The sequence below is a fragment of the Erpetoichthys calabaricus genome, chromosome 6 (genome assembly GCF_900747795.2).
Source record: "Erpetoichthys calabaricus chromosome 6, fErpCal1.3, whole genome shotgun sequence".
In the NCBI taxonomy this organism is placed as follows: domain Eukaryota; kingdom Metazoa; phylum Chordata; class Cladistia; order Polypteriformes; family Polypteridae; genus Erpetoichthys; species Erpetoichthys calabaricus.
In genome coordinates, this window is record NC_041399.2 from 107,025,229 (window position 1) to 107,041,648 (window position 16,420).

General features: G+C 41.6%; 1 protein-coding gene across 4 annotated transcripts in view; it reads left to right on the plus strand.

Annotated features, from left to right (window-relative positions):
* Positions 1 to 16,420, plus strand: part of LOC114653083 (dual specificity calcium/calmodulin-dependent 3',5'-cyclic nucleotide phosphodiesterase 1C-like) — a 930,233-nt gene that overhangs the window by 802,355 nt on the left and 111,458 nt on the right. For all 4 annotated transcript variants that reach the window (XM_051929365.1, XM_051929364.1, XM_051929366.1 and 1 more), the window contains one exon: positions 7,612 to 7,693. In XM_051929365.1, the coding sequence (XP_051785325.1) occupies positions 7,612 to 7,693 (82 nt within the window). The remainder of the gene's footprint in view (positions 1 to 7,611; positions 7,694 to 16,420) is intronic.

A 16,420-nucleotide genomic window follows, 5' to 3' on the forward strand; every position in this document is an offset into this window, starting at 1 on the left:
AATGCCACAACCGAGTGCCCATTTAACAACACCACCCCCGTATTTGTGACCGCCAAATGGTTCGACAGCGCACAGTAACTTTCTCCCCTTGCGAGGCTACAGTCCATCGGCTCCACGTTGAGGGGACAGGTGGGAAGGATATGCCCCACCTCGCCGCACTTGAAACAGCGTGGCAGGGTGGGCACCCAGTCTCTCGCCTTCGCCAGAGCCTCCGCAACCCGACGGGTGGGTTCAGGGGTGGCAACGCATCCCTGTCGGACCCCGCGGGCTGGACTCTCAGACTCCCCGAGTTGGTTCAACACCAGTTGTTTCTCCAAGACCTCCAGAAGACCGTTTATGTCTTTGAACGGGTGTCTCCGGACCTGCTGGGCGAGGTAGTCCGGCATCGCATGGACCAACCCCTCACAGGCCACCTGCTCAACCACCTGGCAGGCCTGGTGGATATCTGGCCTTAGCCAATGCCCGAGTTTGCCCCAGTACTCAAATGCCTGGGCTTGAGTAGGGAGATCGGGGTTGAATCTCCACTGCCGCCATACCCTCGCCTGCTGGCCGGAGGTGGCGCCGTAGCGCTTGTAAAGCTCAGCCTTCAGGAGGTCATATTGGGCAGCTTCCTCCTCAGGAAAGTCATGATAGGCCCGCTACGCAGGGCCCTTGAGGTACGGAGCAAAGATGGTCGCCCACTCCGCCCGTGGCCATTGGTTGCAAGTCGCTGTCCTCTCGAATATACTAAGGTACAACTTGAGGTCGTCGGCCTTCGTGAGAGGGATGATCGGAGGTTGTGGAGGCCGTGCGGGCTCTGGTTTCCCTGCTTCTGCCACCGCCAGCCATCTTTTTGTTTCAGCGAGCTCCGTCTTGGAGGCTGCCTGGTCGACCTTAACCGCCTGGAGCTCGTTCGCCAAGGTTTGGAGGACTGTATTGAAGTCCTGCCCTTTTGGACATTTCGGGCACTGTCCTGCCGGCTACGCCAACTGTAATAAATAAACAGAGTCATGTAAAGGTTTGGGATTTTTAGCCCCGTATACTGTAACAAAATTCTTACGGCCAGTAGTTCAAAATAACTCAAAGACATAGAAGGAAGGGTAGACGGATATTTTATGGAGACAGTCCGGAAATTAAACGGTGGGATGCTGGGAAAATCGGGGTGTGTGTCGGGTCCTTAAACTGCTCCCCATGCGCGTGCGTGACTATATATACAGTATATATATATATATATATATATATATATATATATATATATATATATATATATATATATATATATATATATGTATATTGTGAGATTTGCCCGGACACTGCCAGTCGGAAACCACTTCTTTATAAATTGCACACATTTATTAATAATAAATAAACCCAGTCCCAACACTACACACAATGCACACAGCAATAATCACCCCAATATCTCTCTGTCTCAGTCCTTAGCCGCCTCTATTCTCCTCCTGGGAGCTTCGTCCTGCTCCCACTCCCGACTCTGGCTCCCAGACTGTAGGAAGGCGGCGCCTTTTATCCCTGCCCTGATGTGCTCCAGGTGTCTGATGACGTCCATCCGGCAGCACTTCCTGGTGTGGCGGAAGTGCTGCCCTTTGCCCCGGAAGCACTCCGGGCGTCCCTAGCAGGGTCCTCCGCCATCTTGCCAAGTGTGGCGGAAGTAACTATTTTCGAGTCCTACGAGGCTTGAGGCACCCCCTGGCGGTGGCCATGGGTCCCAACAGGCCAGAAGCTATTTGTTCTTCTCCCGTGGTCTTCTCCTGCTCCAGGGCGGTTGCCCCCTTGTGACCCGGAAGCTATTCCTGTCACCTTCCGGTCCTTTTAGGCATCCCGGCCAGGTAATGACCACGGCAATCTGCCACAGTGCCCAATCACCAGCGAAGAACAGTCCTTCGTAGCGGCCTGTCCCGCGAGTGAGTAATTCCGACGAAGTGGGCATCATTGGTTTTCTCCCATGGCCTGGTCCTATAAAATATAACATATGCCTAGGAGTGGAGACGTTGCCCTGTTGCCACTGTCTGGCTTTTTTCCTTCTGAAATAGGGCCAACGCTCCCCCCTTTGATCAGCACCCTGGTCGCCAAAACTTCGGCACCCGCTCCTGTATTGTCCACTCCCCTTCATCGGGTTACATTTTAGGATTGCCCTTGCTGACTTCGGGGTTTCCCTCTGCCCACGCAGAGTACGACCTATCACGCTACGTGAGCTCATGGGCTCAAGTCTCCCTTTGTTGGAAGAATAGGCTTTCCTCCTTCGATTCTTCCTATTTCTCTGGGGCATTCTGACGGCTTGGGTCTTCCTACGGGAAAGGAAAAGACCCCTTGCCGTCTGCGCCCCTGCAGAATGATGCGAGACTGATGCTGCCTCTGGCGGTAGAGCACTAGGACCCACGGCACTCGTCAGCCGGCATCCTGGCTCCACCCCTTCCAAGCGATCAGCGCTTTGTGTCACTTCCACTGTCAGAGATGCAGCTACTAAGTCCCTGGAACCACGCGATCCTGGAACAAATTCGCTCGCACCTCCCTTTTCATTTACGGTATTGATTTTACTCGCCTTTACCGCCACAAACCCCTGGCCAAAGTTTCCAGTGTCGTGTTCTTCCACCCTGTGACGTCCCATCTGACGTGGCGCGACCGCCGTCTCCTTCAGCTCCTCCATACAGACTCAGAGGTCGTGTTCTACCTGCTCGACCATCTGCCATAAACAAAGTATCTTCCCCGGTAGGTCCTGATCTGCAGGTATAAATAAAGCGTTAGCCAGTGGAGGACTTACCTTAAACTCGGTCCTACTCATCGGCTGTATGCACTGGAGCTTTCTTCCGGTTTCCACCGGACCCTCCCCTCGCTCGAGATGAACGTTCGCCTGTCCCATCTTCAGCCAATTACCGACGGGCACACGGCACACACCGTCCAATCCCTCGCCTGTCACGGGGCGGGACTTCCGGTCTTCGGCCATCTTCTCCATTCTCCTGAGGGGCCTGTGAGACTCCTTACAGCCACTCTGCCTCGGCTTCTGGAGACGTGGCGGATTCTTCCCTTCCTCTAGTGATGCCGTCCCGGCTTCGCGGACAGGATAGGCACACCCCTGCCACTGACACGGTTCCAGGATTACTCTTCCAGACGCGTCAGTGGTTGTGCCAACTGCAGTCCCTCCGGCGACAACGAACGCTGGGTAATCCCCTTCTCCTCTGCCTTGGCTGGCATATCTCAGGCCCCTTGGGTGGAAGACAGCACTCTGGAGAATCTCTGATGGCCTCAGGGTGATTCGCGGAACGTCCACGGTGCGTGTGCGGACCGTTTCCTTGCAGGTCGTGTGTGTGGTCGACTGAGGCACCAGGCAGCTCACAAAAATTTTATTTGTTGGGTCCCCCGCTTTGTAACAAGCGGAAGGTCCCACGTTGGGCGCCATTGTAAGATTTGCCCGGACACCATCAGTCGGAAACCACTTCTTTATAAATTGCACACGTTTATTAATCATAAATAAATCCAGTCCCAACACTACACACAATGCACACAGCAATAATCACCCCAATATCTCTCTGTCTCAGTCCTTGGCCGCCTCTGTTCTCCTCCTGGGAGCTTTGTCCTGCTCCCACTCCCGACTCTGGCTCCCAGACTGTAGGAAGGCGGCGCCTTTTATCCCTGCCCGGATGTGCTCCAGGTGTCTAATGACGTCCATCCGGCAGCACTTCCTGGTGTGGCGGAAGTGCTGCCCTTTGCCCCGGAAGCACTTTAGGGGTCCCTGGGAGGTTCCTCCGCCATCTTGCCGAGTGTGGCGGAAGTAACTATTTTCGAGTCCTACGAGGCTTGAGGCGCCCCCTGGCGGTGGCCACGGGTCCCAACAGGCCAGAAGCTTTTTGTTCTTTTCCCGTGGTCTTCTCCTGCTCCAGGGCGGTTGTCCCCTCGTGGCCCGGATGCTATTCCTGCCACCTTCCGGTCCTTTTAGGCATCCCGGCAAGGTAATGACCCCGGCAATCTGCCACTATATATATATATATATATATATATATATATATATATATATACATTTACATATATATATATATATATATATATATATATATATATACTGTATATATACTGTATATATTGTCACAGGAGGCTGTTGGACAGACCCAGCCAGGACGCCTGGAAGAACCAGGAGGTGGTTTATACATCCCCCGGGCCACAAGAGGGTAACTGCCTTGGATCGGGAGAGGACCACGGGAGAGGAGCAAGGAGGCACAAGCCTGTTGGGACCCGTGGCCACTGCAGGGCACCCCGACCCTCAGGGAGCCCAGGAAACATGCACTTCCGCCACACCTGGGAAGGTGGAGGAACATCCTTACAGCAATGCCCGGAGTGCTTCCGGGTGCAAGGGCAGCACGTCTGCCACACCAGGAAGTGCTGCCAGAAGACTGTCATCATGTACCTGGAACACATCCGGGTGAGAATAAAAGGAGCCGCCTCCCTGCAATCAGGAAGCTAGAGTCGGGAGCGGGAGCAGGACGAAGCTCCCGGGAGGAGAGGAAAGGCGGTCCATGGACATTTGGACAAGAGACCCGTGGAGAGGGTGATTGGTGCTGGGGGCACTGTGTGCACTTCTAGGTCAAATGTACGTCCCTGAAAGTAGGAATTGTGAATCCTGGCAGCCCCCACAGGACCCAAAAGGGCTGCCCAACGAGACAACAGATCCCAGCATGCCCTGCGGGTGTCCGTGTGGGAATCCTACTATATATACAATGCCTTCAACTATTATTGGCACCCCTTGTAAGAATTAGTAAGAAGGGTTAGAAAAAAATCACTGATTGCTGAAGAACTGTCATCTTGCACTAAAAAAATTAGAACTCACTTTTAATTAAAACAAGTTCATTTAAAGAAAAACAATGGCCTCATAAATATTTTTAACAAAAACATATGTGCCACGATTGTTGGCATCCTTGGAAATTAATGTGAAACAATGTAACTGAAGCATGTTTCCCATTTAAATTGAACATTGTTAAGTTGATTGGAGTGTTCAGATCTTTCCAGCTGAAATCAATGACTCTGATTAGCTGGGATACAAATGTGAGGAGACAGAGAACCAAATTTTCTTAGCATATATATATATATATATATATATATGTTGGACTGTTTCCAATTTTCCATAATGGAAGGACAGTATGGAAGGAGGTATAGCGTGGCTGGGTTGGGACTGAAGCAACAACCCTTACAAAGTGATAAATTAATGGGTACTGTGGGGTAGTTTCTGCATTTAGGGCAGTTCCTCCCCCAGTATGGTAGATGGCAGTGCTCCATGTACAGGAGTTGTAGTCATGAGAGACAACCCTGTCAGGGTCCTTGTGTGCAGCAAGGGGGTGCTGCAGGGAGAGGGACTCCCTAGTAAAGGAGGCTTCCACCTGACCTGGAAGTGCTATGCCTCGTTACCAGAAGTATTCCTGGGTCTGACATAAAAGCGAGCCATTCAGTCTCCTCCAGTGAGGTGAAGTCGGGAGGCAGAAAGCAAAGCTCACCTGGAGAATAAAAAAGAGGTACAAGGTATTTTCTGCAATAGAAATCTTTAATTTGCACACATTTATTTTGCACCTGGGACTGTTTAGTGTGGTATGTCTGGGGTTTTTGTGGTTCAGTGGCACCCCCTACCTTTTACTATCTATCTATCTATCTATCTATCTATCTATCTATCTATCTATCTATCTATCTATCTATCTATCTATCTATCTATCTATCTATCTATCTATCTATCTATCTATCTATCTATCTATCTATCTATCTATCTATCTATCTATCTATCTATCTATCTATCTATCTATCTATCCTGTATATTATAACAATCGAGTAGGGACTTTAACCCTCACCTGGGGGAAAATGTTGGAGACTTTAACCCCAACAAAGTTATTTTACTAAATCTTATTTATTATAATGGACTACTGCTGTGAAATCTGCAAAGCATTCAATAATTTTTAAATAACACTCACCAACAGTTTCATGTGTTATTTATTGATCCAGTTTGATGTCCATTATGCTTAAGCAGCAGTTAGACAACCCACATCTGCAAAGATGATTCAGCAGCAGTGGGGAATATTATTCTGTGGCCAACCAACCAAGCAGCAAGAATGCCCAACTCAAGGGCAATACAGGTATGATGAGGGAATAAATTGGGTTTTTCAGATCCACACTGTTGCTGAAAATACTCCATAAATAGTCTTGAGTTATCGTTTTATATATAAACTCCAAACAGTAACATCTTTTATTTGAACCAGCTGATGGAGCATCCTTGTGCTTTGTTTAATGCAACATGACAGACAGAAGAAATCCAAAAGAAAGCATCATGTAGGTTAATTTACATATGATGATTACAAAGCATTTCAATCACACCAGTCAGCATGCAGATAAATAGTATATTCTAGAAACACCCCTCTGAATTAAGTATTATGTAAAGTCCCAAAATAGTCGTGGATAAATTACTGGCTAAAAGATATGACTTCTTAGATGTAAACTGTTATCAGAGAACAAAATATAAATTTAAATGTGTTGGTACAGAAAAGATAGCATGTCCTTGTTTAGCAGACAGGCAGTTACAATCAGTTTTTTTTCCTTTTCTCTTACACACTGACACTAGTCTGTGGAGATTTGCAAGTAAAATGTCATTATAGTTTGCAAACATGACAATAAACTTGAACTTGGAAGGGAATCTGAATGGCTTCTTTATATGCTTGCCAGATAAGCACCCTCGTAACATAGCACATAACATTCACAATCCCACTTATTCCAGTTCAAGGTTGCAAATGTCTGGACCTAAACCTGCAGGAGCAGATGTAAAGAATGAAGCAGTCTTGAATAGGACTCCAGTAGGGCACAGGGCTCAATTTTTCACACACCTGCAGGGCCAATTTACAATCATCAGTTAACCTAGAAAAAAAATTTTTGAGTATGAGGAAAATTGGAGCACCCACACCACATAATGAGCAAATGGGCACAGAAGTCAAACACTTGTTGGATCTTTGAGCCAGCACTGTGCCACCATAATGTACATGTTTAAAATTCTGCAGTCTACAATCAGTGGGTTAGGTAGGTTTCCTTGTCATGTAAAGGTGTTGTGCTTATTATTTTTAACAATTTTGGAAGTCATTGTGTTTACATTATAATTCAGGTGTATTTCCTTCACAAACAAACATACACATTACATGGATGCCCAGTGACTTAATGTCCATAATACATTTTTTATATAGCCAAAGCAGAAAAAAATACTAGGAGCTGTAAGCTCTCAATTTATAATGACATTTATTAACATATTAAGTGAATATTCTTTGTTTCTCTTGCTGTTATGGATAAAGAAAAATGCCTCTGCAGTCAAACAGATTACTGCTTCTGGCAATGTTCTTTATATAATGATTCTGCCCTGTGATAGATTATAGCACTCTTTATGACCTGTGGCTGTACTATTGGAGTCTTGCTGCTCTCACTGGCTGCCTGTACTTGACAGCCTCTGCAGTTTTGTGATAAATTCATTAGAGACATGCAGTGGAAGATATTCATAATTTATAACTTGATTTGCCTACTTGCGTCAAAGTATTTTATTAAATAAAATGCAGAAACAACTGTGTTTTTCATAAGTAATTCTGATTTATGCTCTGTTTCAATGCATAGGGTGATAAAGAGGCAGAGCTTGGGCTTCCTTTCTCCCCACTTTGTGACCGAAAATCAACCATGGTAGCTCAATCACAAATAGGTAAGTGTATTGGTATATCAATATGTATTAAGGACTTTTTATAATGATCTTCAAAGTTAAATTTGAAAAGAATGAAACAAATGTGGGAATGATAATCCTGAACACCTTACTCTTCATACCTCTCTTCATACATAAGTGGAAATAAAACTCAACTTGCCATTGCAGGAAGAAGGACACAGCTGGTGTCAGTATGTCCTGTGCATGACTCGCTGACATTCTGTGGGGTTAGCAATGTAAGTAAAATTTCTTCTGATATGACATGTTTACATATCAGAAGAACTGAGACCATGCTGCCTTTTTAGGTAACAGCACACATTCCCTGAATGGAAGAATTGCCCATGTTGTCCTTTTAAGCTAACAGTTTGAATGTTGTTTGAAAGGTCAAGCATAGTTCAAGAGTTTATTGGTGAAATGGCTGCTTTCGTGACCCTCAAATTTATACAATCATCTCACTCCTGAAACTGACCCTAGGACAGAGGGTAATGAGTGAGCTGTCATGTATTTTATTGTGTTATCATATTTCAGGCACATATTGTACACTAATTTTTGTGACACGTGAAACAGACATTAAGCATTCATATTCTTCATCTTTGGTATCCATGAACTTTAGCATTTTTAAAAAAAGTAATCTTCAAATGGTCACAAAGGTGACTTCTGGGACTGTCACACACACATTTTTAATTACTAACATAACCTAAAGTTTTTCAAGATTCACACTATATACTTTTCTTTGAGGTTAACCAGAATGTATATGTCAAACCTATATATTTAATAGTAAAATCACTTTGACCAAAACTTTTCTTCCTCCTCCCTTTATTATTTATGCCTGCAAACATATTTAGCAGCAACTATTCGTGTTACTAAAAGTTTTCACAGTGGACATCTTTGCATCAGCTAGAGGTACACTATATCTTCCTCCAAAGATTTTCATACACTTAGCAATATCTGTGCATCTAACTAGTCCTAATGTAAACTTCCCCTTGTTTGCAATGATGGGTCATTTTTAAAATAAATATAATCTCCAGGTTTAATTTTGTAGGTTTCATCGTTCTGCTTCACTCTTCTCATTTCTAGTCAGAAGTAAAATATCTGTGACTCCTGTTGACTGGCAAAAGACCCCATGTTAAAATACATCAGTTTATAATGTGTCACTACCAAATTTAGGGTTCTTCTGCCCAGCCTGGACTTTGCTATCTTTTCAATCCCATTCTTGCCTTCCTTCTTTGCTTTACTACTATTCTCTTTACCTGCACAATTTACTTATCCCATGTCCCAGAAGGTCTCCATGGGTCCTAGTTTGTCCTACACACTGGGGTCAGGTTCTGCCTTTCACCATGTTTGGTATTGTATGGAAAAACAGATTGGCTTTCCAGGAAAATGGCACAGTTGCACACTTTTTTTTCATAATACTACCCTTCACATTAGTTACTACCCTTGGTTTATCTACTTCGTTGAGTTCTAAGAACATATGGGATATCATTTCTTCTGCCTTGCTTAGCCATCCTTTTCTCATTGTTTATACTAAAAACCTGTAATTACTCTCTGCACACTATTTAAGACAACATATGGGCCTCCTCCCATAATTTCACTCCTCTCTTGCTCATTAACCCCCTTTTTCTAGGATGGTATTGCCAGTACTGTCAGACATTGCTTTAGAAAATGTAATTGTTAAGATCTATCCATCCATCTATTTTGTTAACCTGCTTATCCAGGGCACGGTCACAGGGAAGCTGGACTCTATACCAACAAGCATTGGGTGCAAGGTAAGAACAATCGCTAGAGGGGTGCCATTGTCAACATATGCAATAAACATTTCTGCATAGGTTTTCTCTCCATAAGTACCTGCAACCAAATCCATTATGAAAATAATATTTCCAGGGTATCACTTGCACTTTCCTATTAATTTTATTTCTGTGTCTTCCTATTTTCTCCTGCTGGAGTTATGTATCTCACTGTTTGTCTTCCTTCCTTTCTCTGTTAATGTTCTGTTTTTTATATAAGAGTCTGAATATGTTACATCTGTCATTGCTGTGCATTGCCTCATGTAAAGAAAGTAGCTATTTCAGTTTTGCTGCTAAATGTCTTGCTTCATGCCAAAAATCTAGTTCATCAATGATGATGACTAGTTATCTACTTCTTACAGTCTATTGCATCTGGAGTTTTCAGAGACTTACATCAACAGAGCATCCATTAAGGCCACTGACGTCTGGTCTACATTTTCTTATATATAAATCCAAGATATCTGCTGCCGCCTGATGTTGCTCTTTCTTCACCGTTTTTTAAATTGTTTTGTTGAGTTTATTTCAAGGTAGAGGTGCTACTGCTGTTCCTTCTCTACAATTACCACTTCACTGTTCAGTTTTGTGTTTCTTTACTTAGAATAAAATAGGGGGATTGGGTTAGGAAACAGCCATGAGGTAAGTAAGTTGATATATCTGCCCTGCATTTTTCTGGGTAACATATAATATATATGTTAATGTTTGACAGATATGCAATGAGCAACTACAAAATATATATATGAACAAGAAAGTGGAATTTAGTTAAATGTATTTTAATCTAAATTCCCTATATTCAGTATTTTTGAACAATTTTGTTGATTTTTTTTATACTGGGGAGATTACTTTTTGCGCCATTAATAAACATCCTGTTTAATCATTTCCTTCTTGTTTGATTATTACCACCTTCTGGCATCTCCACCAGTGCTGTCAATTATTAACTCAATTCTAACTAAAAATTTATTTAGCAATACTGGATTTTCATATCTACACAGATGTGTTTATTTGAGAACATTAGCTTACCTTAATGCTAGAGATATCAAAAATAAAACAATTAAGTTGGAGTTGTATATATCTGAGCATAATTATGATTCTATAGCAATAAAAGAAACCTGGTTAAATAACAAAGATGGAGATGAGTATAACATAGAGGATTCACATTTTAGGAAGGATAGACTGAACATAAAAGGAGGTGGGGCTGCTGTTTATGTCAAACAGAATTTAAACTCAAGTCTTCTTCAGTTGGGCAATGAGCCCCATCTTAGTGAAGCCATGTGGTTTTGTCTGATAAGCATTAGGGAAAGAGGCCTTGTTTTAGGAGTGTGTTATAGACATTGTCTGTTATGCAGACAATAATTTTAATACACATCTTTTTAGCAAAATTATAAAGGCAAGTTTACAGGGAGATATTATAGTTATGGGGGACTTTAAATACCAGACTATTAACAAGGATAATCTTGCAAATAGTGAAGCACAAGAGCAGTACTTTTAGAAGTAATTAGTGACTGTTTTTTAACACAGTTTGTTAGGGCAAATTTTGAGCAGACGTGGCAAGGTCTAAGGAGGATAGACTGGGACAAGCTTCTAAGTGCAGAGACAATCAAGAAGCAGTGGAACATGTTTAAATTGTTTTACATATAATGCAGGATAGGTACTACCTAAATTTGGAATTAGTAGGAAATTAAACATAAACTCTGCAGTGGGTTGATAAAGAGTTGAAAAAGAAGCTGAAAAGGAAAAAACAGCTGTATAAGTTGTACAGTTGGACCTCCAGGGCTGCTAGAAGGAGGCCTAGTGAGGTAATTTTATTATTTCACATATGCTTTGTCTGACTAGGAAGTGCTTCCTGGCTTCACTCCTGTTGAAAACAATATCATTGGAATAATAAATGTAAGAATTAATAACTGTGGAATTAATATGTTATAGATTCTTAAAATCTAAATTCTAATCCTGAATGTTTTTTATTATGACTAATGATGAGCAAAACAGGCAAGTTTTGATTTGCATGCATATTCACAAAACTGACATTAAAATTAGTTTTCCAATAATCTCACATTTAAAAATGTGAAACTCTCTAAAGAGTTTTTGGGGTTTTAAAAGGAATACTGCCCCCTAAAGACTCATCCATAATTTTGTTTTTTCCTGTTTTTCGGCATTTGTGTAATGCATGTAATTGCCGCATCACCATGGAGGTGCAGTGTGTTTTAAAAAAGGTGGCTTGCTGCGGTTTTTCCACAATAAAATGCACCATTGTGCACATTACTGTGTTTTCTCCACAGGAAAACTACCTGCTGTATATATGGAAAGCCGCTTTCATTTTCCCTTATCCCCATTACTTGGAAACCATACTGCAAGCGCTATGGTGCTTTGACTTCTGTCTCAGATGTATCTTTAGCATTGTGACCATCAAGTTTGTCATCATAATTGACAAAGTAGGCATCCTTTTACCAGTACAAATATAACAATATCTACAAGAGACAAGAATTTAAGTGATTTTTTATACATGGAAATCTTTTTTTAATACTAAATGATGATCAGAAGCATTTCACATTAATGCTTGGAAAAACTTCCAGACATTAAACAAATGCTTTCTTCTTGTATCAATGTTACAAATTTGACAGGAAGCAAACCATAATTCGTTTTGCATGCTTTATGTGAAGTGAAACACTGCAAATTCATTTTCTTGTTAGTCGTTTTGCTCCTAACTTATTACTATCTAACAGCCACAGTACCTATCAAAGACAGGTAATACATTAATTTAAAAATATTTGTTCTGGTTCTGCATGTGTGTTCAGCTCTTTTCCACTGTAGTGGTGCTCCCATGCTCAAGCATGTTATTGTAAAGCATATTTCTCAGACTCTGTCATTATTTTCGAAAGTGCATTTCTTCCCCTCCTGTCTTTCTGTCTTTCAAGGTGACTCTCTCAGTATGCGCATTTACTCATCCTCATGTGCCTTACACTTGCACTTCCTCTTTCTTCATGTCTCTAAAGCCAAACTGACCAATCAGATTGCTCTGGAGGACTGGACACACAGTCTTTAGTGTTTTATTATATAGGAGATAGATACCCATTGAAATGTTGAAAGTGTTTCTGAACTTATATGAAGACCGTCATAAGCTAAGCGGAAGGATCATAAACAAAGGTACAGCAATTTTATACAATATAAAAATAGATCTGGTGAAATAACATGTTACGTTCTTGGCCCAGTGCTTTATCTATGGCAGTAAAAGCTGAGCATAACTGTAATAATTTAACGTTATCCTTTCATTTATTATCTTAAGTTGAGACATTAATCAATTAGCTTTTGTGGTCAAGGTAGTATATTACGTACATTGATCCTTTACCCAAGATGAGTAACAATTAGCATTAGCATTCTAAGTTTTAATTAAAGGATTTTCAGCACCACGCTAACCTGTTCTATCATGAAAAACTTGAACATTGTTCATTACTCTAATCATGCAATGGAATAAAGATTACAGGTCAGTAATTGTTATAGGGGGTATAATACTGTAATTGTATACAGTACCACTTAGAGAGTGAAGAAATGTCTAAATTCAGTAGGTGGCAGCAGATTGACATTTTCTGATATACATGATGCATCTCAGTTGAAAAACAAGTTACTGGATTTTTCGTTGACTCTAGAGTAATGGGCCTGTGATGTGCTGGAGCATGTGGGCTACCAGAGGGTGGCCTAGGCTTATGGGCACTGAATTTCTTTACTATCTATATGACATTACAGCCAGTGTACAGATGGGAGGAGAGTAGGTGGCAAACATTCAACTGGTAGGTGGAAAGAGAGGATAGAGGTTACAAAAAGGTAATGGAGATGAAAAGGAAGAGTTTTGTTTGTACAAGGAAGTAGGTGAGTGAACTAGACACTACATGGATTAGTTAGGGTTTTGATATCTTTTATTAGTAGGCTCAGAGGGTATTGGGTTTATTATCTCTCTTTGTGTTTATGTTGATTGTTTGAAGTGTCCCTTGGTTGTCATTGCTTTTTGTTAACTGATTTGTGTTAATATGATGTATTTGGTTAATAAATTGCCTTTTATTTCATACCTTTAGCCTCATTGACACAAATTCGGTTCATAGTTGGCTTGTGACCATCGCTATGGGTCTGGTCTGTTTCTTAATTTTAGAATTATTTCTGTCAAGCAAGTTGAATATTATAGCACAAATAAGGGCACACTCAGTACATATTTAGTAAATGTAATAGTTTGACTAAGCACAAGCATGTTAACATGAACACTATTCAAATTTATGTTTTACTTTAAATAAATTCAAAACATAACAAAGTATGCCCCACAATCATATATATATGATGTGCAATGATATGCGACGAGGGGGTGCAGTGATTGTGTAAGCCTGATGAGCCTAGAATTAGGGCGAAACACGTGTCGCGTACTGTTTGCATTATTTGACAGCAAAACTTTAAAACATTCTATGATCTGCTTCTCGCAACTGAAGAGGTCACAGTGGCGGATGTTTGCCGACTTGCAAACCAACCACAAGCGTTACCTGGTAGGTAACCACCCATACAATCAGATTGTGATTCAGACTACGAATGCCATGAATATATATATATATATATATATATATATATATATATATATATATATATATATATATATATATATACAAAATAAACAATAATATCAATGTATTAATCATTTCAAAACCCATTATATTATAAGCTATGTGATCATTGGAACAGTCACAGCTAAAGGAGATGAAGTACAGATCAACATCACGCTAACATTCATGGATCAACCCCTATCTTTTACCCTAGACATCAATTCTTTCATCCCACATATATTTTATATTGATTGACCATCTTAACCTGTAGTATGATGAGCCTAACTTTTAGAACAGGTGACATGTAGAATGTTTTTATGGATTGGAACAAACAAAGCACCTTAAATGCAGCAGAAAATCCATTTAAGTTAATGGTGGGTCATAACAGACCAAAAAGGACATGTCAGTTTTCATTTTATTTTTATTTTATTTCACTACAGTGAAATGTTGATATAATGTGGATTCAGAAAGTTATTAGATCTCTTGAATTTGTGCCCACTATACTATATTGTAGATTTAATTTTAAATTGATAAATTTGCCATTTTCCCCATCAATCTACACTCAATAAACCCTAATGACAAAGTGAAACCATGTTTTCAGAAAGGTTTACAAACGTATGAAAAACTAAAATACAGTAATCCCTCCTCCATCGCGGGGGTTGCGTTCCAGAGCCACCCGCGAAATAAGAAAATCCGCAAAGTAGAAACCATATGTTTATATGGTTATTTTTATATTGTCATGCTTGGGTCACAGATTTGCACAGAAACACAGGAGGTTGTAGAGAGACAGGAACGTTATTCAAACACTGCAAACAAACATTTGTCTCTTTTTCAAAAGTTTAAACTGTGCTCCATGACAAGACAGAGATGACAGTTCTGTCTCACAATTAAAAGAATGCAAACATATCTTCCTCTTCAAAGGAAACAGAGAGGAAAGCAAACAAATCAATAGGGCTGTTTGGCTTAAGTATGCGAAGCACTGCTGGTACAAAGCTGTTGAAGGCGGCAGCTCACACCCCCTCCGTCAGGAGCAGACAAAGAGAGAGAGAGAGAGAGAAACAAAGTCAAAAATCAATACGTGCCCTTTGAGCTTTTAAGTATGCGAAGAACCGTGCAGCATACTTAAAAGCTGCACAGAGAAGGTAGAAATGTGAAGATAATCTTTCAGCATTTTTAGACGAGCGTCCGTATCGTCTAGGTGTGCGAACAGCCCCCCTGCTCACACCCCCTCCGTCAGGATCACAGATAGTCAGCGCAAGAGAGAGAGAAAGAAAAGTAAGTTGGGTAGCTTCTCAGCCATCTGCCAATAGCGTCCCTTGTATGAAATCAACTGGGCAAACCAACTGAGGAAGCATGTACCAGAAATTAAAAGACCCATTGTCCTCAGAAATCCGCGAACCAGCAAAAAATCCGCGATATATATTTAAATATGCTTACATATAAAATCCGCGATAGAGTGAAGCCGCGAAAGGCGAAGCGCGATATAGCGAGGGATCACTGTATCTCATTTTCATAACTGTTCAGACCCTTTGTAGTGACACTCCATATTGTGATGATGTTCATCCTGTTTCCTTTAAATATCCTTGAGATGTATCTTGCACTGTATAAAATCAGTTGATTGTACATAGTTTAGAAAGACACACACCTGTGTATATAAGGTCCCACATTTCACTCTGCATATCAGGACAAAAACTAAGCTATGAACTCCAAGGAATTCTCTGTAGTCCTCTCTGATAAAATTGTGGTGAGACAAGGATTAGGGCAAGCGTTTTAAGCCATTTCTAATGCTTTGGCTGTTCCTTGGAGCGCAGTTCAGAATCCACAAGACTCTTCCTAGACTTGACTGTCCAGAAAACTGAGTAACCAGGCAAAAAGGGCCTTGGACAGGGAGGTGACCAAGAAACCAATGATCACTCTTAACAGATGAAATGGGAGAACCTGTCAGAAGGACAGCCATCTCAGCAGCACTCCATCAATCAGATATTTATTGTACATTAGCTAGCTTGAAGTCTTTCTTCAGTAAATGGCATATGACAGCCCGCTTGGAAGATTCTCTGGTCTAATGAGACAATATTTGAATTCCTTGAACAGAACTCCAAACAGGTACTGGTCATCTCCAACATAATACCAACCCTACAGAGAAGCAAGCTGTTGGTAGTGTCATGCTATGTGAGTGCTTTTCAATGGCAGGGACAAGGAGACTGGTCAGAATTGAGAAGAGGATGGATGCAACCAAGTACAGAGAAAACCTACTCCAGAGTGCATATGATTTCAGACTGGGGCAACATCTAACCTATCAGCAGTAGTGACCTGATGCATTGAGTCAAGATAATGCTCGAGAGATTTTAGGACAATTCTCTGACTGTCCTTAAGTG